Source organism: Thermomyces dupontii, assembly GCF_041956625.1.
Source record: "Thermomyces dupontii strain NRRL 2155 unplaced genomic scaffold VTN31scaffold_1, whole genome shotgun sequence".
Lineage (NCBI taxonomy): Eukaryota > Fungi > Ascomycota > Eurotiomycetes > Eurotiales > Trichocomaceae > Thermomyces > Thermomyces dupontii.
The window spans coordinates 1973139-1992489 of NW_027192307.1; the positions used below are offsets into that span (position 1 = coordinate 1973139).

Genomic DNA, 19351 nt, shown 5'->3' on the forward strand with positions numbered 1-19351 from the left:
GTCTCAATTGTCATTTCTCATCGTCGCTCGTTTTGATCTTCGAAACGCAGAGTTGTAGACAAGAAGGAGGAGGGAAAGACTAATAACAAAAGAAAAATGCATCTCTTCCGTTCGGTTCCTCTTGCTCTCTTTGCCCTTGCGGGCTCGGTTTTCGCCCGCCCGTTCGTCGCCCTCCCAGACGACACCTCTGAACTGGATGCGCAACTCGAGAGATGGCGCGAGGCTCACGCCCGTCGCGACGCGAAGGCAGAGCCCGCTGCTTTCAACAAGATTCCCGATGATACGTCAGAGCTGGATGCGCAGTTGGAGCAATGGAAGGCCACCCACGCGAAGCGTTTCAGCGTGATCCCCGACGACACGAGCGAGCTGGACGCTGCCCTTGAGAAATGGAAACTGGCCCATCCCGATGCGGAGTAAACTTCGCTCTTCCTGCGCGATGCTTTTTTTTTCTCTGCTCGTTTCATCTGGCCCTCTAATTGCGGGTATGTGTTTGCATTTCCTGGGGGTGCTTGACATATATCGTTGCTGAGAATCTCTCTCCTTAGGGTCGGGTTGAACATCTCCAGCAAGCTACAAACTCGAGTCAACCATCTTGGGAGTTCTCCTACGATTGCGATCCCTTTGTTTCTTTCTTTTTATTGTATCACTACCCTGCATCGACGCGGTTTTCTTTTATATTCTGCCATTGCTATGTACTGTACTGTCCATAGGATGCCTCATGCCATTCGAACGCTATATCAGCGCTTCCGCTTCATCCTAAATAAGGAACACCAGCGAACCTTCGAATGTTTCACAGACTCGTCTCAGCATTATCCAATTCGTACATATTCATAGTCAACAACAGAATACATCAACGCCACTGTACAAAGCAACCCAACACCATATGCCCATCCTATACCATGCCCATGAACCTCATATATGCCCAGCTGCTGAATCAACCCGCAAAAAACAAAAGGGTATTTTGACAGAAAAACAAATCAACTCTTGAAACTGTACATTCTCACCTCGCAGTCCTCGCTGCCAGTCGCAAATCGGCTATCGCCCAGTCCGACACAGGTCACCGGCCCGGAATGGCCAGTGAAGGTTCGCTCGCACTCGCCTGTTCGGGGATCCCAAATCTTCACCATTCGATCCTCTGCACCCGAAATCACTCGCAGCGTGTCTGCAGACAGGGCCCATACACCTTCCAGATGGCCGAAGAATGTCCGCAGGCACCGGCCGGTGGACGTCTCCCACAGCCGAATAGTGGAATCCAAGGCACTGGTCAGGATGAACTTAGGTGGTAGCGGTCGGTCCCCTTCAAACCCTGGCCCGTACAAAGATCCGGTTGACGAGAACGATCCAGACCGAACTGGCGTCCCAGCTGGCGAATCGGAGGTGGTGCTGTTCGCGTCACATTCAAGATCGTGCTCCTCCTCAATCTCGAATTCTCGAGGCAATGGAACGACTTGTTGAACTTGACCCACGTGACCCTCAAACGTCCGAATGCAGTTCTTCGAATCGAGATCCCAGAGCTTCACCGTGCAGTCATCCGAGGCCGAAAAAACGGTCCGTGACAGGGTGTCGACACGCACCGCATTCACCCAGTCGGTATGTCCGCGCAGCAGGAAAGTTGATTTATCCTCAAAGTTCCACACCTTCACAGTGGCATCCGTCGACCCCGACACAAGAATGCTTGCGTCGAAATGCAGGCCGATAACTCCTCCCTGGTGACCCGTATATGTCGATATGCACTCACCAGTCCGCCAGTTCCACACTTTGAGAGTGCGGTCCATACTGCCACTGATGAGTTTCGTGTCATCGAACTGTAGGCATCGAACGCCAGAGGTGTGTCCACGCAGGGTGCGCAATTCTTCTCCTGTTTCGGTGTCCCAAATCTTGATGGTTGTGTCATACGATCCCGTCGCCAAAATGTTGTCTTCGAATTGTAAACACATGACGCCATTGGTGTGACCTTTGAACATCTTCACCGAGCAGCGTCCGTATTTCCAATTTGTTCCAACCATGAACCGGTCCCTGTATACGTCTTTCCACGGCCGATATTTGGTCTTATACAACTCTTTATCATCCTGCTGGCATTGAGACACGCATTGTCGTTTGACAACTGGGCCTTTTCCGTCGTCCGACTGGTCGATTTGTTTCCGTTTCGTTCCATTAGCTGACGCCTCGCCGTCACCGGCGGTCGGACCCCCGCCACCTGCTTGAACAGAAGCATCGAAATTCTGAGCGCGTTTTTCGATTTCTTCCTTGGAAGCTCGAAGCCGCTTCCGCTCTAGCAGCGGCAGGCCCCAACCACATTTCTTGCATTTGCGATGGATATGTTGCTCACACATTCGGTGCCAAACAACGTCGTCGTCAGCTAGGCTTCGCCACCGCCGTGACACTTGAGCGGCGCGGCAAAGGGAGGCAGTGTCGAGATAGGACAAGATCTTGAAGGAAATCTCCGGAGGCAACGCGCTGAGAAAATCTATTCGAATGAGTTCGCGCACACTCGCAGAAATGAAAGATAGCTGCGGGAAACAGCATTGCGCCAATATTCCCTGGAGCATCAACTTGCGTTGCTTGGCGGGCGCGGCGGAAAATAGCGACCACACGTGAGAGATGCCTTTTTGATCGCTCTCTGGCAAAGCCTGAAGCTCCTGAAAACCGATGAGCACAGATTTCGGTCACACGGAAGTGAAGGAACATACCTTCTGTAGCTGTTCCATTGACGGCTCATCCGCTTGCCGTCTGCATTTCAGATCGGGACGATGACGATAGCAATACTTTGAGTTCGGATTCGTCGGGTTCGGTGGATTCGAGTTGTTTTCTTGCCCACCCATTGGTGCATATTGGCTTGGGATATGCTTGACCAGAAATTGAGAGACGTTCTCGTTGGAGAGTTTCGTCTCGGCGGCAATGTTACTTGTATCCGAAGATTCGTTCAGCACATCTCGAGGTTCCGCGGCGCTGTTGAAGGAAGACCGTGGCCCCGGAGAGGGCGCCATCATGTCGTTGGAGTCGCTTGAATTCTTCGGCCCTTCAGAACCGAAGTGCTCGTTTGCGCGTTGATCATCTGCGAGAGAATCATTCGACGTCATAGCCGACTGCCCGATCGCAGCATCAAAAGCCCATTGTATGTCTGGCTCTCAATGGCATTCAGAACGAGAGTGAAAGAATCACCAAATGCGCGGACAATGAACTGGTGGGATCGGAATATTCGAACACAGTCAAATAGCTTCGACAAGGCCGAATCGAACAAAACTTTAGCTCGTCGCCAGGGCGGAATTCAGGACATTCGAAAACGAGAGGTGTACAAAATAGCGGGTGACCAGCAGAACCGCGCGATGCAAGCAAAGACAACCACTCCCTGCGGCGACAGGAGAAGAAGAGGCATTAAATCCTGCAAGGGTCGCTCTTCTCTCTGGGGATCTGGTCGAAATGAATCGCAAGGTCGAGTATCGCAATTCATGTCGTGATCGAGCGCTAATCCCGAAGTGGAAATCACGTGCCGCTGGCGTGATCTCTCGCCACCATTTTCACCATCTTCTGCTGCCGTCACGCCATCGTTTTGGAATCCCAGTCATGTATTATATTTAGCTTATCTAGTATAAAGTCGTGCTCAGTCTGAGTACAGGATTCTGTTCAGAGTATTTGCAACGTATTCATGCATACAATGCTTCGGAAGATGTCGTAATCTTTGTCTGGAGAGATTGGGACAAGGGTCTTGAGTGATGAATCATCATTGCCAGACTGTCGGGACTTTGGAGGGTTGAGGATTGGAAGCTGGTCTTGCCTATTTCGGCCTAGGCTGCTCAGCTGAGTCAGCTCCCCAACCTTGCTTACATCATCCGGGGTAATTCACGTGATTAACACATGAGAGCAGTTCCAACCATAGCTGCTGCGCTCTCGCGGAGATGGGACGTCAGACCGTCAACTGTTGAGTCTCCATCATTTTGATTTAAATAAACCCTAATTGGAAATAACAGGCTATTGCAAGCGGAACAATAAGCGAGGGCGGAACATGTGGCTTCGCGGCATCTACTAGGCTGCTCACCGCAGTCAGAGTGGCCACAAACCAGAAGGCTAACTGCAGTGGCAAGCAACGGCACCTGGGGCGTGATCCAGCATGGATTCGTCGCAGTCTTCCTTGCCTAACGCTGACTCGCACTCGGAGCCGAACTCGGCACCTTCGGCCCAAGAGTCATCTCCGCCTCAGCTCGAAACACTCATCTCTCATCTAGTAGCTGCGAAGCGGTCCTTGTCATCCATCTACCATGTGTCACGTGCCAATGAAATCGTCAATTCAGCTCGCGCGGCTCTGGAAGAGGCGGTAGTAGTGTCGGCGAAAACTGGCTTTTTGCGTCGCTCCCTGAAGATTCAAATTCGAATACTTTACAATGTGCGAAGTGAAGTCGAGAGCATCTCTCACCGTGGCCGTTTGGAGTTTGAAACTGCGTTGAAAGAGTTGGACGCAGCAGATGAGCGGATACAACGAACGCTGGACAAGCTGCGGACCACAGTCGTGCATAGTTCGTTCCGTCCGGAGGGCGAGGAACCTAAGACCCTCCATGATTTTGTGGATGAACGCGGACTTGAAGAATTACAATCCAATCTCAAAGGCGCAATCGATCGTACGAATGAAGCGCAAGCGCAGTTGAATGCCTCAAGCCGTGCATTCGATGCTGAACTGGAATCGTTACAGGATGCTCTGGGAAGATATCGCACAACAATGGAATCAGTATCCTCGCGTTCCTCACTGTCAGCGTCATCCCAAGCGGCTTCGAATGCGCTCGTGTCGACCCCATCTGCGATACCAGGGTTACTTCGTTCGTTAGAGTCCCATGCTCAGGAGATGGCGGATCTGCTCGAATCTCTCGTCCATCATTTCGATCGCTGCGTCACTGCGGTGAAACATACCGAAGGAGGCGGCGCTGTAGCACGGTCCATAGCTGGCGATATGCCTGCAGGTCTTGATGTTCACGTGGGCAACCCGCCAGAAAGCGCCGACGAGAACAACACGCAGGAAAATCCAGATCCCATGACGGACTCGGACTATCAAGAACTCGTGAGTGTCCTCACGAAGGATGCAGCCGAAGCTGAGGATGTGGTGTTGGAAATCCAAGAGCGGAGCAGTGCGATGGAAGCCATTTTGGAAACGGTCCTTGCCCATCGCGATGCACTAATTGAGATGTATCGTGCGACAACGAATGTGTTTGATCATCTTTCTACGTTATCATCGACACGGCTGCCGGAATTCATTGCCCAGGCGCACACATTTACTCAGATTTGGAATGAGGAACGTAATCGAATCCGACAAGGTATGATGGATCTCTCCGATCTACGGTCTCTTTATGTCGGTTTCTTGGATGCATATGACGGGCTTATTCTCGAAGTGGCTCGTCGGAAGCATGTTCGACAGGGAGTGGAAAGAATCCTGCGGGACACTCAGGCCAAGCTAGACCAACTCTACGAAGAGGACGTGAATGCACGAGAAGCATTCCGTGTCGAGCAGGGTGACTACTTACCTTCAGACATCTGGCCTGGGCTGAGCCGTGGCCCGATGCGAATCAAGTTCGTCAAAGTTCCAGGCGACAGGCTGGACACGGCCGTGAAGGAACGCCAAGATGGCAAAGCGGAGGGTAGTTCTGTTGCTGTCATAGAGGAGAATACTGTCGACGAGGACTACATCCCCGATATTCCCAAAGAAGTTGTCAACGACGCCATTGCACGGTTGAAGGCAAGAGCCAAGGGTGGTTCAATTTAGCGTCATTAAAACCGTTACACCAATCGCAATGCCAATGATGGCAAGGAACGCTGTGTTCTGGAAGGCCTGCTTTGCAGACGGCCCTCGAAAATGATCAAGAGCGCGGGTTGCATCTGCTTGAGACACCCAAATGATGAATGACGAGCCTCATATTGTCCATGATCATATCCGAGTCAGACGCATACTCCGGATTCTCGTGATGTTTGCGCTGCACGCGGATATGAAATGAAGCCTAAAGAGAGCTCTGATGGGTGATGAGTTCAGTGACATGTCCTTGTACTATCCTCCACGAGAGTATGCCAGCATTACACGTGCAATGTATTCAATTCTATCTAATGATAATATGTTGATCATCTTCTCTTGGTAGTAGCTACCAACCTCTTCTTCACATGCTTTGGCATCTTCTTTGCCCTCTGCTGTCGTTTCTCCTCCTTGACTTGCTTTTTGTGTTCTCGTTTGGCCTCCTTGTCTTGATGCTTCTTGCCCCGAGGCGGTTTCTTAGTGAAGGTGCCCTCATCCTTTCCCTGCTCTTCTGATTCGTCGCCGGATTCGGACTGAGTATCACTTGCTTCCGATTCAGATTCTTCCTCCTCGGCAACTGGCGGCTTGGATTGATCCGCGAGGAGATCACGATAGATAAGGTCATCTCCCATACCGCTGCGGACCTTCTCGACGTCTCGTTCAATATCGTATACTTGTTCAAGAGTCTTCGGGATATACTGCTGACGGAAGACGGCAGTGTCGACTTCATCCCGAGATGCTTGTTCTGCGGTCTCCGGGACTTTGCTCTGAGCAGCCAAAAGCTTCTCTAGGGCAGAGATCATTTGTTCGTTCGAACCATTGACCATCTGTGGCCCTTCGGTTGACGTAATGAATTCGAAGACCGTACGTTCAGGCAAAGTCTCGACACCTTTCCGCCGGAAGAAGTCGGTGACGTTCTTGATGTCCATGCGCAGGAAGTCGTAACTACGCGGGTGATCGTGCTCCACGCTCTGGCTGACGTCGATGATGTAGGGTTTGTCGTTGTGATACAGGACATTGTACTCGCTGAGATCGGCATGGACAAGGCGACAGGTGTGGTACATGGTTCGCATGTAACTCACGAGATCCAAGTAGAGTTCCCGCCATCGCGAAACGGGATCGGGCATGTCGAACTCGACATCCTTGAGTCGCGGCGCGGGGACGCCCTTTGAGTTTCCAACAAAGCCCATGACCAAGACATGAAGCCGAAGATACAAGGGTTCTGGGCTTGGGATGCCGGCCGTATGAATGCGACGTAGGTTGCGCATCTCTTTCTCCGCCCAGAGTTTCACCATTGAGCGGTTGCTGCTTTTATTGTATCCTTGACGGAACCGGAACTCGCCACTGACATACTTATCGCGGTCTTTGAAAACCAAAATGCTTGTCTTGTAGATTTTGACCGCTCGCTGCGAGACGGAACCGTCATCATCCTCATGCGCTGCATGATAGACATTTGCCTCTTTCCCTGTTGATAGGCATCCATTTATTTCTGATACGATGTTCCGATTGATCATCTGCAGAAGAATCATCCTCGTCCGCTTATCAAGGACAAGCTCGGCCGTTGCTCGATCGCTTTTGTCGACGTTCCGACTGTCCTTGCCCCGCATGCCCGCACTGAGGTCATCAAGCTTGATTTTCGACGCATGTCGAGCGAGGGATGCGATCTGATCATCCACAGCCGCAGCAAGGTTCGCCTTGGGTTTCTGCGGATTGACTTTTGGGTAGGAAGACTTAGGGGCGTTAGGATCGGACATGACTTCGTTCAGCCGTCGTTGGCGGTTGTAGGATTTTGTGTAGTCGTTCGGGTTGGATGAGATGATATCGGGATCAGTTGGATCCTCCAAGTCGTCGGCAAAAAGTTCCTCATCGTCATCATAGTCGTCATCTTCCTCATTCTCGTCGAGAGCGCTCTCCGGATTTGTTGGGGCATCTGCCACTTTGCTCTCATCTGCAGAGTACCCTGCACTCGATTGCTTCTGCTCGTCTTCGTCGAGTCGAGGCTGGCTTTGGGTAAGGCCATGCGACTGAATCGTGCTGGGGGAATTCGGATCCATCTTGAAACTAAATAAGTTGCTCAAAGTATGGATCTCCGACTAATGTCGCACCTACTCCGGATTTGCACTCTTTGACAAGCTCAACCACACTGAGCAGCTCTCTTGATCTTATCAATATAGCTCGCCTAACTGAAAAAATATTGACCCCTCCGCAGAACAATGGTGGATTGGTGGCGGACTGGCGTCACTGGCCTGAATTGAAAAGAAAAAAAAATAGGCTTAACCTAACTAGGTTAGAATGGGTAGACTAAAGCGCAAGTTGAATTCAAATCCGAGTTGCTTAACCTTGCAACTGTTTGAGATTGCAGAATTTGCTGTTTGGCCGCTTTGGCGGTGCATCAATGGCGGTGCTCTGATGTGGCTGTGTTATGCCATGCCCTAACATCAGCTTGCTCAACGTGACCTTCTCGTGACCTCTTGAACAGGACAGATGACCAGTCCAGGCCAGGGTCTCACATACCTCACCATCATGAAGCCTTGATCAAAGGAAATATTTGGGCATATGGCGGCTCTATTGTGGCTGATGCCAATCAGAGTGAACTTAATCGACATCCAGCATTGATCATTGTCAGCAAGTTCCAGGGTTTGGAGCCCTTCTGTCTCTGACTTTTTGCGCAAGTACTGGTACGTCGCAGTGCTTCTTTGAGGGTAGTAATGAGATTGAGACATCTGTAGCCAATACAGCCATTAACTTCCCTTGAAGTAGCGACTCTTCTCTTCATGTTGCTTGTGGCTGATGTAGGCAGGTGAGCATTTGTGGCGGCATGACTCGGTGATCATTCGGATATGCTCATTATAAGCTGTGTATATATTCACTGAAGCCTTTCAGCCTTGGCTTTTTTTTCTGAAAAGTACACTTTTCATCCTTGATGGCCTTTCATTTCCTGACACCCCAAAGCTGCCCTTATTATATGATATAAAGCTCCTGAATTACCGTGGTCCGTGCCTGACAGGTTTTGTGTCTCGTTGCACATGGCTATAGCTTCTATTTCCAGTGCCATGTCTACGAGAACTATTTTCCTCATTCTTCATTGTCAGCGTTTTGCTTGAATTCTCTAGCATTTCCCTCCATGTCGCACTGGTATTATCTGATCTGGTTTCCTCCACTCGCTCAGTGCAAAACGTTTTTGATTGTGTTATCAAGTTGAACAGACTGAGTTGGAAATGAACAGAGAATGTGAGTCTTGCGGAGTGGATCAAACTAGGGTAATGACCGGGATGTACAAGCTGCATCTCTCATGATCATAAGAACGCATAACCCTGGTGTGGTATACGGTATGGCAGCCTCGACACATGAATCGGAGATTTCCAGATATTCGTATCCAACTATAGGTGAGTACTCGACAACCTTCTTCGGGAATATCTGCACTGCAGCCTTGTGTCTGAAGTTGGGGTGTGAGTTTGAAGGTTTTAGTAAAGGTTGATGGAATAATCCGTCCTCCCAATGTGAATTCACAACTGCAGTGTGTGTGCAACAGGTAGATCATCTCATAGTACCTACCTAATCATTTGCACATTGATGAAATTTGTTATTTGGATCCACTCGACTGCTGCCCTGACGACTAATAACAGTCTTGACTCAGATTCTCTCGTTGCGATCTTGCTCACTTCCCGTTATCATTGCCTCATGCTTCAAGCCTGTCACCATGCTTCCGCAGCGTGAGGACTCGACCTCCCCATCTCAACCACTGGAGGAGCCCGAGAATCCGGTTCGTTCTCAGCCGATCGACATTCCAAAGAAGAAAAATGTCACGATTCGAGTCGGCAAAGACGTATGCGTCACCCATTCGATCACGGTGCAGGCTATGGACTATAGCGACTGCGAACGAGATATCTTGGTTCCTTCTTCTCCACCGAGACATCCCCGACAAGCCTCATTCAGGTCCTTCTGCGAAGCCTCCAATGAGGAAGTTCGTCAAATGATGCTTGAAACTGGACAAGGGAGTCCTTCCTATTTCAATGTCCGGCAGCGGGCAGCTACCATAACGGCCTCGACACCCCCTTCGTTGAGCACCTCTTTGACTCGCGGCGACACCGGCCTTGACCACCCGCATAACAACGGCATAAGCCTCCTGGATCTAAACGTGGGCATGCGAGCACTAAAGGTCGACAATGATACGACAGTCGAGACAACGACGGACTCTTTATCACCCTCTGGACCGCGTGTCAATGGGGCCGAGTCGGCTATCCCAGCTAACTCCTCTGCAATGAAAATGCCGCTTTCGCTTGCGGCTCGGCGGCACACAACGGGTATGCGGTTGCCCGCACTCCGTGCAAGTGCACAGTCCTCTCCAACGAGGAACGTGGGGACATTCACACCGGACGAAACGTTCACTCCAGCACCTTCCGCAGTGCCATCGCCTGAGAGGCCCGGAGGATCCGCAGTGTTTCTCTTAGATGAAGAAACTGGTTAAAAATTTTCAAAGTACAGTGGGCCATGAGGAGCTCCCTCCTTGCCTCATTCAATCAGGGTTATGTGCTGATTGGTTTCCGCGGTTCGCATTAGGGCTTGATAGAATCAGTTACTGGGAATGAGAGTTAGGACCTGGCATTAGGCTGGTAGAATTTGTTCGTTTTGTTCAGAACGAACTAAAAGTGTTTTCATTCATCCGCGTCCTGTAGCAAAAGTCAATAATAGACTGGGACAGTGTTTCGCTGACAACCCTCACTCACCATTACTGTAAAAGGCAGTATGCACAACGCTGCATTCGGTTCATGGTAGACATAAAATGGCACTTCATGCAATCACTCTTGACTTCTCCAGTGCACATATTTGATATCTATTTAGTTCACAACAACTCACCCTTGAAGGCTGGATTTTGGTCGTCCTGGAACGACAGAGGCATCAGATCGAACTGATACTTGGAACTCGGTAACCACGACTTGACTGTTAGGGACATCATCTGCTCGCTCTTCATTCTTATCGGACAGTACATCCAGGCTGCAAAACTGTGAAGTATCAATATCATCTCCGTGATCCAGGTTAGTCCTTGGATGAAATCATGTTGCACATCAACATTCGAATAGCAAGGGGCGATTCCGCTTACCATCTCCCTGCGATATAGGAAAGCCCGATAGCAACATCCTTCATTAGTTGAAACATCAACGGTTCGGTTGGTAAGATGAAGGCTGGCATGATGCTTGTCGTGCGATAACTTAACACTACTCAAGACAGTAGACACGCATGGCACCAACACTAGGTGACAAAGATTCGGATGCTGGAGAAGACAGAAAGAACGGACCGCTAGGGAGTGGTATCAAGTTCAAAAAAAAGTTGCATCGTCCCATACCACGCAATCTGGCGCAGTGCAAAGGTACGGGTTTGCTGTGATGTCAGTGATGAATGATATCCTTGGCTAAAATCAATCAGATGACATCAATGACCTGTTGCTCCTCTCGATTCAATCGGCATGCGATGCTGAGCACATTCAGATTCCTTGGGAAAGGGTTGCAGAAATGATGGGCGAGGGATTCACGGAGGCATCAATCGTCCAGCATTTCACAAAGCTTCGCAGTGATCGCATCGCCGCAAATAAATTCGTGCCTCCTTTCTTGCTACAGAGAAACGGTGGTATGGGGGAGCTCGCCGACAACCCTATTTCCGAAAATCAGGCGCCGGATCGTTTACCGCCTGTTAACGCCGCTGCGCCTGCATCACGGCAGGTAAACGAATTCATGTCAATGGCCGGAGAGGTAACGGATTTTGGTAACGGTAACGGTTTCCAGTATGCATCATATGGATCCTCAAATGTCGACAATGTCAAGCTCAAGGATCCAAAGTCCGATAATCACGATCCCGACGAGAACAACACAAAAACGCCGAATGGGACAGGGCTCCAGCTTGCCTATCGCGAAAGGGATATTGACAGTGACTATGAAATGTCGGATGTGGGATCAAGTTCCCTGAGAGTTCCAACTAGCTCTGATGTGACCACTCCTGAGGCATTCAGTCAGGACGGAGACCAACTTGATGATGGCACCCGGAGCGAGAGGCAGGAGATCGAAAACCGATTGGCCAGTGTGGCTCTTCCTTATAGTCCGTCTGATCTGGTTGCGCAGCCTGCCGAACGATCTCAGGTGTTGGACCAAATCAGTTCAGACGTCAAGACAGGTGCGTATTGTTTTGGCGTGGGACCATACCATGACCGAGATCCGGAAAGAGTGTGGAAAATACCACTCCCCGGCCCGCAGAACATCAAGTGGGGATTCTCGAAAGATTATTATGGGCCGATCCCGATCGACTCAGACAATCCGTTGCAGCCACTGTTGCTCAACGGGAAGTGGCCACGCGATGTCGTTGAGCGACAGTATCAGGCACCATATGCCCTGCCGTGGGAAGTAACTCCTGACGAGCCGGATCCGAAGCTCGTGCATCCTGCGGCTTGGTTGCAAGAGAAAGAGACGTGCAAGCCAGAGTTGCTTTTTCACCGCAGACTTCGTCGATTCGCGGAAGATGATCTTCCAGAGCTTCGTCAGGAACTCAGAAAGCGACGGGACTACCAGGAGTATATGGAGAAGCACCGCGAGGTTCCTCGTTTCTTGGACCCGACGTGGAACCTCCCACCCACAGTCGCCTTCGCTAAAAGCGCCAGCTACAAGCAGCACGGATCTGGTGATGGGCCGGTTCCGCCTCAGGGAGAGTTCGAAGTTCATGGCCCGTTGATACAACTGGATCCTGAGTTGAAGCAGGAAAGTTTCGTCGACATGGAAAATGCGTACAGTATCTATGATGACATCGACCTCCGCAAACGACTGCCTCCAATCAAGTGCTATGATCTGGTTAAGCCACTGACTGAGGAACAACTCAACCGTGAGTATGGTGACTGGGCCTTGACTTAAATACACTTGGCCCGGGACACTTCGAGGTGACAACTGAGCATCACTTCGCGAGGCGATAGTCGCGCGACTGAGTCACTTCTGTGAATTTCGCCCTTGCTGTCTTCTCGAAATGGCTCACTTGGTGGCGGCTGATTCACTTGACTGAACCGACTCACAATTTCAACCTTCGAAACCACTGTTCAAGTTCCCTGGGTTGTGTGCGTGTATGGAGTTTGTGTAGGTATCTCTGAACTCCAGACTTGCAGCTGCGTTAGCTCGTGCATCATGTCTCGAATTCGGGACATCGGGAGCGTGTTGAATTGTACGGAGGAGGCACACCAAAAGATACTACTCTTTTCTATACAGACGGATTTTTGATGTTTTGCCGTGCGTCCAATTAGTAGTTACTGGTACGGAGTACAAATCGGAGCATTTTCGAGAGTGAGCGGACTGTTCAATAGGATCGATTTCATCACCTTTATCCTCAGCTACAGCCGCTCATGAAGCATCTCTTCGAAATGATTCTACTCCGCACAATACTTGAATACTATTTGATATTCGTTTTTCATAAAGGTGCTTCGGCAATCCAGCGCAGTCACGTGTCGGAAAGCGCCCAATTTTCTCAAGTACCTACAGTACGAGTATGGAGTCCGCAGTCGGAGACAGTAGCAGTAGTCAGTAGGAAATGGTTCGGTATTCAAACCGATCAGAGGACGGAAAACTCCCAGTAATTGAGCAATCTCCTGTACAGTTTTCACAGCAGATCCTGAGAAATGTTCAGAGTTCCCTTGAGACGCTGAGGTGGTCGGAAACCTCAAGGGAATTGAGCTCCATACGACGGACTGAACGGATACATAGTGTGCAAGGTAGGTAGGTTATTTACCTCCTGCCTAAAGAAGACAAGCTCGGTACGTTGCCGCATGTGGAGATCTGTCACGTGACCAGATCCGAGTTCTAGGAGCTTCTTCCGCCAAGACATCCGGAAATCGAAGCCATTGGAAATTTTTCGCTTCTACGACAACAACCTCCTCCAATTCTTCCTCCATTGTGATCTTTCCAGGCGTTCCGGTTAGGGTGGATTGGGTCACTGGATTTTCTCTTCCTCAACATTTATACTGAGTCATTGCAGCGCCCATAATCACGATGCCGTTGCAGCGAGCTCTTTCGGCTAGGACTTCCGTCCTGTCCCGTGCTCCATTCTCCAGATTGAGGACCTCGGTCAACCTGCAACAACAAAGATTCGCTCACAAGGTTCGTCGGTTGTCATCTTTTGACGGCATTGGATGGTGTCTAATGTCAAGCAGGAGCTCAAGTTCGGTGTTGAAGGGCGTGCTCAGCTACTGAAGGGTGTTGACACTCTCGCCAAGGCAGTGTCATCAACCCTTGGTCCGAAGGGTCGCAATGTCTTGATTGAGCAAAGCTACGGCTCGCCCAAGATCACAAAGGGTAATTTCTCAAGAACTACCAAAAAAACTGCAATTGGTGATACATATATACTGACGTCCATAGACGGTGTGTCCGTTGCCAAGGCCATCTCACTGCAGGATAAGTTTGAGAACCTGGGTGCCCGGTTACTGCAGGATGTTGCCTCCAAGACCAATGAGATTGCTGGTGATGGAACCACGACAGCTACTGTGCTTGCTCGCGCCATTTTCTCGGAAACTGTCAAGAATGTCGCCGCTGGCTGCAACCCCATGGACCTGCGCCGTGGTATCCAGGCTGCCGTGGACCGGGTTGTGGAGTATCTGAAGAATAACAAGCGAGACATCACCACAAGTGAGGAGGTTGCCCAGGTCGCTACCATCTCTGCAAATGGCGACACTCATGTCGGGAAACTCATCTCGAGCGCCATGGAAAAAGTCGGCAAGGAAGGAGTTATTACTGTCAAGGAAGGAAAGACCATCGAGGATGAGCTCGAAGTGACTGAGGGTATGCGTTTCGATCGTGGCTACACGTCCCCGTACTTCATCACCGACGTCAAGTCGCAGAAGGTCGAGTTTGAGAAGCCTTTGATCCTTTTGTCCGAGAAGAAGATCTCTGCTGTCCAGGACATTATCCCGGCCCTGGAGGTGTCCACACAACTCCGTCGTCCTCTTGTCATCATTGCCGAGGACATTGAGGGTGAAGCCCTCGCTGTCTGCATCCTGAACAAGCTCCGCGGTCAGGTTCAGGTCGCTGCCGTCAAGGCTCCCGGCTTCGGCGATAACCGGAAGAACATTTTGGGTGATCTTGGTGTGCTCACCAACGCCACTGTCTTCACCGATGAGCTGGACATCAAGCTGGAGAAGCTTACTCCCGACATGCTTGGTAGCACTGGGTCCATCACCATCACCAAGGAGGATACCATCATCCTCAACGGTGAAGGCAGCAAGGATGCTATTGCGCAGCGTTGCGAGCAGATTCGCGGCGTTATGGCGGACCCGTCGACGTCCGAATATGAGAAGGAGAAGCTCCAGGAGCGTCTTGCCAAACTCTCTGGTGGCGTTGCCGTGATCAAGGTTGGCGGTGCTTCCGAGGTCGAGGTCGGTGAGAAGAAGGACCGTGTTGTCGATGCTCTGAACGCTACTCGTGCCGCTGTTGAGGATGGTATCCTCCCTGGTGGTGGTACCGCCCTGCTGAAAGCTGCGGCCAACGCTCTTAACGATGTTAAGGGAGCCAACTTCGACCAGCAGCTGGGTATTGACATTGTCAAGAATGCGATTACCCGTCCCGCTCGCACGATCGTCGAAAACGCTGGTTTGGAGGGTAGTGTGATTGTTGGCAAGCTCATGGACGAATACGCCAAGGACTTCAATAAGGGCTTCGACAGCGCCACAGGCCAGTACGTCGATATGATCAACGCCGGTATCCTCGATCCGCTCAAGGTGGTGCGCACTGCCCTGGTTGACGCCAGTGGCGTGGCTTCTCTTCTCGGTACTACGGAGGTCGCTATCGTGGAAGCTCCTGAGGAGAAGCCTGCTGCTCCTGGTGCAGGAATGGGCGGTATGGGCGGCGCCGGCGGTATGTTCTAAACTCTCTTCACCGGCCTTGGCCACCGTTCGCCGCATTTCAAGTCCATGACGTTCGCATCTCCACTCTCACGAACCACTGCGACTTCGATGTGCACGAGGAAATAGATTCGGCCGGGTGTGACGAAGTTACTGCTCTGTGTACTGTACTATAGCTCTCATGTACTCTATTATTTGCAGTCATGCAGGTGTTTGGTTGTATTAATCGTCAACGAAGGTTCAGTTAATGCAATTGATGGTAGTGAGTACGAGGACATGCGGTATCAAATGTCAGCAATAATCCTTCGCATTCCGCTGGAATGTTCAGCCTATCCCGGGAACGCCACGCTGAGTCCTGAATCCGTTTTTTGTGCAAGTGGTGGTCAGCAGTGTCGGCAGGATGAGTCTTGTCCAAGCACAAGCCCAGGGACAGCGCCAGCATTACAGTCCTCATGGAAGACAATCATACTATGTTATACTGTACGAGTACTCGTAGAGTCGTATAGACTTGTGACCGCCACGAGGTACGGTAGTCATTGATTTGAGGAAAATTACTGAACATGGTACTCCGTATCCTTGGTGTGAAAGGGTAGGCCTACTGCAAATATCCATACGGAGTACAAAAGCTCTAATTCAGTAACCTAGCTAACTACTAGTAATTCATCAAGTGTACGAGTATTTCCTTCTTACGGCAATCATCCGAACCCTTGCTTGACTTGCCCTTGGTGTCAAATGTTTTGCCGCTTTGGCTTTGGAATGCCCTAGCTTTTCTCTGGTCCGACCCTCAAATCTGTCATGATAGTTTGTAGCAGGAATATACTTGAACAGGGGCAGGAGATGTTCTCCCGTATCATTGACACTGTTTCTTCTTTAAGACTGAGAACGGAGCCAAAGAGCAAAGTACTCTGTACTCTGTACGAGACGAGTACTCTGACGGAGGACGGACAAGAAAGGGTTCAAGTAGTTAACATGGAAGAGGTGTGGCGGTTTCGCGGATCCTTGGTAGGTAGGTAATGGCACAACCAAGATAATGCAAATACACAGCTGCGTTTGTCTATCGTACTGAGTACTCCGTACGTCGGGTTTTGTAACCTTTTAGGTTGCGGAACTTGATCAGGACTCCCACAGTCCATGATAAACTGCTCAAGCTCCGGTACTACAAGGAATATGCACGCCAAGTCAGCCAGCCACTTGCGTCCCATGCTGTGTAGTTTCGTCGACTTTTACTCTCTGTATACGGAGTACCTCCTCCTTACGAAGCTCAGAATCACGGCATGCACGCCATGAACCTCAACGAGGATGCGGAAGATGCAGCGTGCCGCCACGCTGAAAAAGCAAATAAAGGGGTCCTGAGTCAGTTTGTCACACTGACAAGTCATATGTGCATTGTGACGATCAATAACTGAAGCAAACGATGGCCTGTCAATGACAATCCCTGCAAAGCTGCTCCAACAATGGTAGCATCCACCCCAGCAGGGCAAAATTCCTGTAGTGGCTGGCTGGCTGACTGCTCATTCTTCAACGTGGTGGATGGCAGCAGCTGTGTGTGTATCGTTCTCCAGACTGGGAGCCCGTATATGATCAGTTTCACTTTCCAGCGCCTGACAAAAGCCACCCGGTCTTGGATTGGAAAAACGTGAGCACCGCGAACAATTTCGTTGATACCATCTTGTTCATTCTACCAGTAAGAAGATGCTATCCACCATGAGATGCAAACCTGCCATCACCACTGTTTCCTTGGGACAGGCCGGGTTGCACGATATCCAAGACAAGCTTCGTGAAGTGGCTCGAAATGGTTTCGAAGCAATTGAGCTTTTCTATGACGACCTGGAGGCTTTTGCCCGAAAACAATCTGGCAACGCCAACCCGTCCCGTGATGACATCCAAAAGGCAGCAAGGGAAATTCGAGACCTTTGTCAACATCTCCATCTGACGGTGCTGAATCTGCAACCTTTTCGCTTCTATGAGGGCCTCGCAGACCGCAAAGAACGTGACCGTATTCTCGATGAGGTGTTGCCCATTTGGTTTGATGTTGTCCACATTCTGGGCGCAGACGCCATCTTGATTCCGTCCAACTTCCTGCCTCCAGATCCCGTCACGGGTGCGGCCCGAACCGTGGGAGATCTCGATATCATCGTGGACGATCTTAGAGCGATCGCTGACCGAGGTGCCAAAGAGCCCAGAACTGTCAGATTTGCGTATGAAGCCCTCGCATGGGGCACCCATGTCAATACGTGGGAGCAGGCATGGGAAATCGTCCAGCTTGTGGACCGGCCCAACTTTGGCTTGGCCATCGACACATTTAACGTTGCAGGAGCTATCTACGCCGACCCCGCAACGCGCAGCGGTACTACGGGCGACAGTGCTCGAGCAGACCTGCTTGCTTCCTTGCAGCGGCTGGCTGCCACTGTCGATTTGTCCAGACTTTTCATCGTACAAATCGCGGATGGGGAGAGGTTGGAGTCGCCATTACAGTCAGGCCATCCGTTCTATGTTCCAGGTCAACCGTCACGGATGAACTGGTCACGAAACGCCCGGTTGTTCCTCTGCGAAGAAGAGCGTGGAGGGTACCTTCCCGTCGTCGAGATCCTGCAGACCCTTCTCAACATGGGCTGGGACGGGTGGTTGGCCTATGAGATCTTTTCGAGGACCCTCGCCGATCCGAACCCAAAAACACCATCAGAACACGCCTCGCGTTCTGTTCGATCTTGGCGGCGTCTCCAAGAGATACTGATGCCGTCTAAACCATACGTTCCACTCAATCGCCTGGAAGCGCCCAGCACGAGCGAGAAGCTCAGCCTTGTGCTCAACGAGAAGCACAAGAGCGTGATACTCGAGACGATCAGGGCAGGGGTTCAGCTGCCTGCATGAAGGTGGATTCTGAAGGACTTGGTTTCGCTTGGATTGTTTTGGGGAAATTTTGGCAAGACAACTTGATTGGGTTCATGTATGTACAACTCCGTTTGTCCAGCAGCCTGGAAGAGAAACACCCGGGGCGATGACGCAAGGCTGCAAGTCGAAAGAAAATCTGTAAATTACGAGTCAGTTCTTTGGGCAAGGTCGACATAGTTGACTGCAAGAAACAAGAAGTCCGACTCAGCGATCAGGTTGCATGCATGGAAGTCGGAAGTGAATTCAGTTTGTGTTCTACCTATACTGATGCAACCGGAACCGGAACTGATGTGCAAGGTTCGCAGGGGCGGTCTCTCAAAGGTCCATTTTCGGTTTTTGTGCACTGTGAATCACTATTACTAGTAGGCTAGTTTATGCTCAGCTTCGGATCATGCATTGTCGTATCCTTGAGTCGAGCTTACAGCACATACACCTATTAGATTTTGCGTCGGCTGTTATTGGCGCCAAGTTCGTTAGTATGGTGGCTAGTCGTTCACTCGTCACTTTATGCAAGCCGTGCAGGAGGCGGCCGACTTGGACATTTCATAAGACATAAACTACAGTACTCTCCTACGCAGGCTTCCTCTGTCCCAGTATGTAGTACCGATTGCTGCAGTGAATATTGTTCAATCTGCGTCAATGCCAGGGTACCCGCAGATGGTGCTTACTGAATGTAAGAAGTGATTGGCTCCGAGTCTTGTCAAAGGCATGTCTCCTCATCCTTGTAATTGGAAAGTTCGAATTGCCTGAGTGGATGAGATCACGAGGCAGAAGAATCGACTATCACACAAGGAACAATGAAGGATCAAGAGCCCTGTTGACTGTCGCAGCAA

At 50.7% G+C, this 19351-nt stretch overlaps 7 protein-coding genes across 7 annotated transcripts; 4 read left to right on the plus strand and 3 right to left on the minus strand.

Annotated features, from left to right (window-relative positions):
* Positions 1-977: 977 nt before the first annotated feature.
* Positions 978-3080, minus strand: VTN31DRAFT_727 (uncharacterized protein; the record flags this gene model as incomplete). Its single annotated transcript, XM_069407972.1, has 2 exons — positions 978-2639; positions 2691-3080. The coding sequence occupies 2 exons, from the start codon at positions 3078-3080 to the stop codon at positions 978-980; spliced, it is 2052 nt and encodes a 683-aa protein (XP_069263583.1).
* A 1028-nt stretch (positions 3081-4108) lies between these two features.
* VTN31DRAFT_728 (uncharacterized protein) lies at positions 4109-5746 on the plus strand (the record flags this gene model as incomplete). The annotated part of the gene is made up of 1 exon (XM_069407983.1): positions 4109-5746. One exon carries the CDS (start codon positions 4109-4111, stop codon positions 5744-5746), a length of 1638 nt encoding a protein of 545 aa, XP_069263584.1.
* Positions 5747-6096: 350 nt separating this feature from the next.
* On the minus strand, positions 6097-7821 carry VTN31DRAFT_729 (uncharacterized protein; the record flags this gene model as incomplete). Its single annotated transcript, XM_069407994.1, has 1 exon — positions 6097-7821. One exon carries the CDS (start codon positions 7819-7821, stop codon positions 6097-6099), a length of 1725 nt encoding a protein of 574 aa, XP_069263585.1.
* Positions 7822-9467: 1646 nt separating this feature from the next.
* On the plus strand, positions 9468-10235 carry VTN31DRAFT_730 (uncharacterized protein; the record flags this gene model as incomplete). Its single annotated transcript, XM_069408006.1, has 1 exon — positions 9468-10235. One exon carries the CDS (start codon positions 9468-9470, stop codon positions 10233-10235), a length of 768 nt encoding a protein of 255 aa, XP_069263586.1.
* Positions 10236-10610: 375 nt separating this feature from the next.
* On the minus strand, positions 10611-10912 carry VTN31DRAFT_731 (uncharacterized protein; the record flags this gene model as incomplete). Its single annotated transcript, XM_069408017.1, has 2 exons — positions 10611-10770; positions 10869-10912. 2 exons carry the CDS (start codon positions 10910-10912, stop codon positions 10611-10613), a joined length of 204 nt encoding a protein of 67 aa, XP_069263587.1.
* A 2870-nt stretch (positions 10913-13782) lies between these two features.
* VTN31DRAFT_732 (uncharacterized protein) lies at positions 13783-15650 on the plus strand (the record flags this gene model as incomplete). The annotated part of the gene is made up of 3 exons (XM_069408028.1): positions 13783-13890; positions 13944-14085; positions 14149-15650. The coding sequence occupies 3 exons, from the start codon at positions 13783-13785 to the stop codon at positions 15648-15650; spliced, it is 1752 nt and encodes a 583-aa protein (XP_069263588.1).
* Positions 15651-17330: 1680 nt separating this feature from the next.
* Positions 17331-18497, plus strand: VTN31DRAFT_733 (uncharacterized protein; the record flags this gene model as incomplete). Its single annotated transcript, XM_069408039.1, has 1 exon — positions 17331-18497. One exon carries the CDS (start codon positions 17331-17333, stop codon positions 18495-18497), a length of 1167 nt encoding a protein of 388 aa, XP_069263589.1.
* Between the last annotated feature and the right edge of the window lie 854 nt (positions 18498-19351).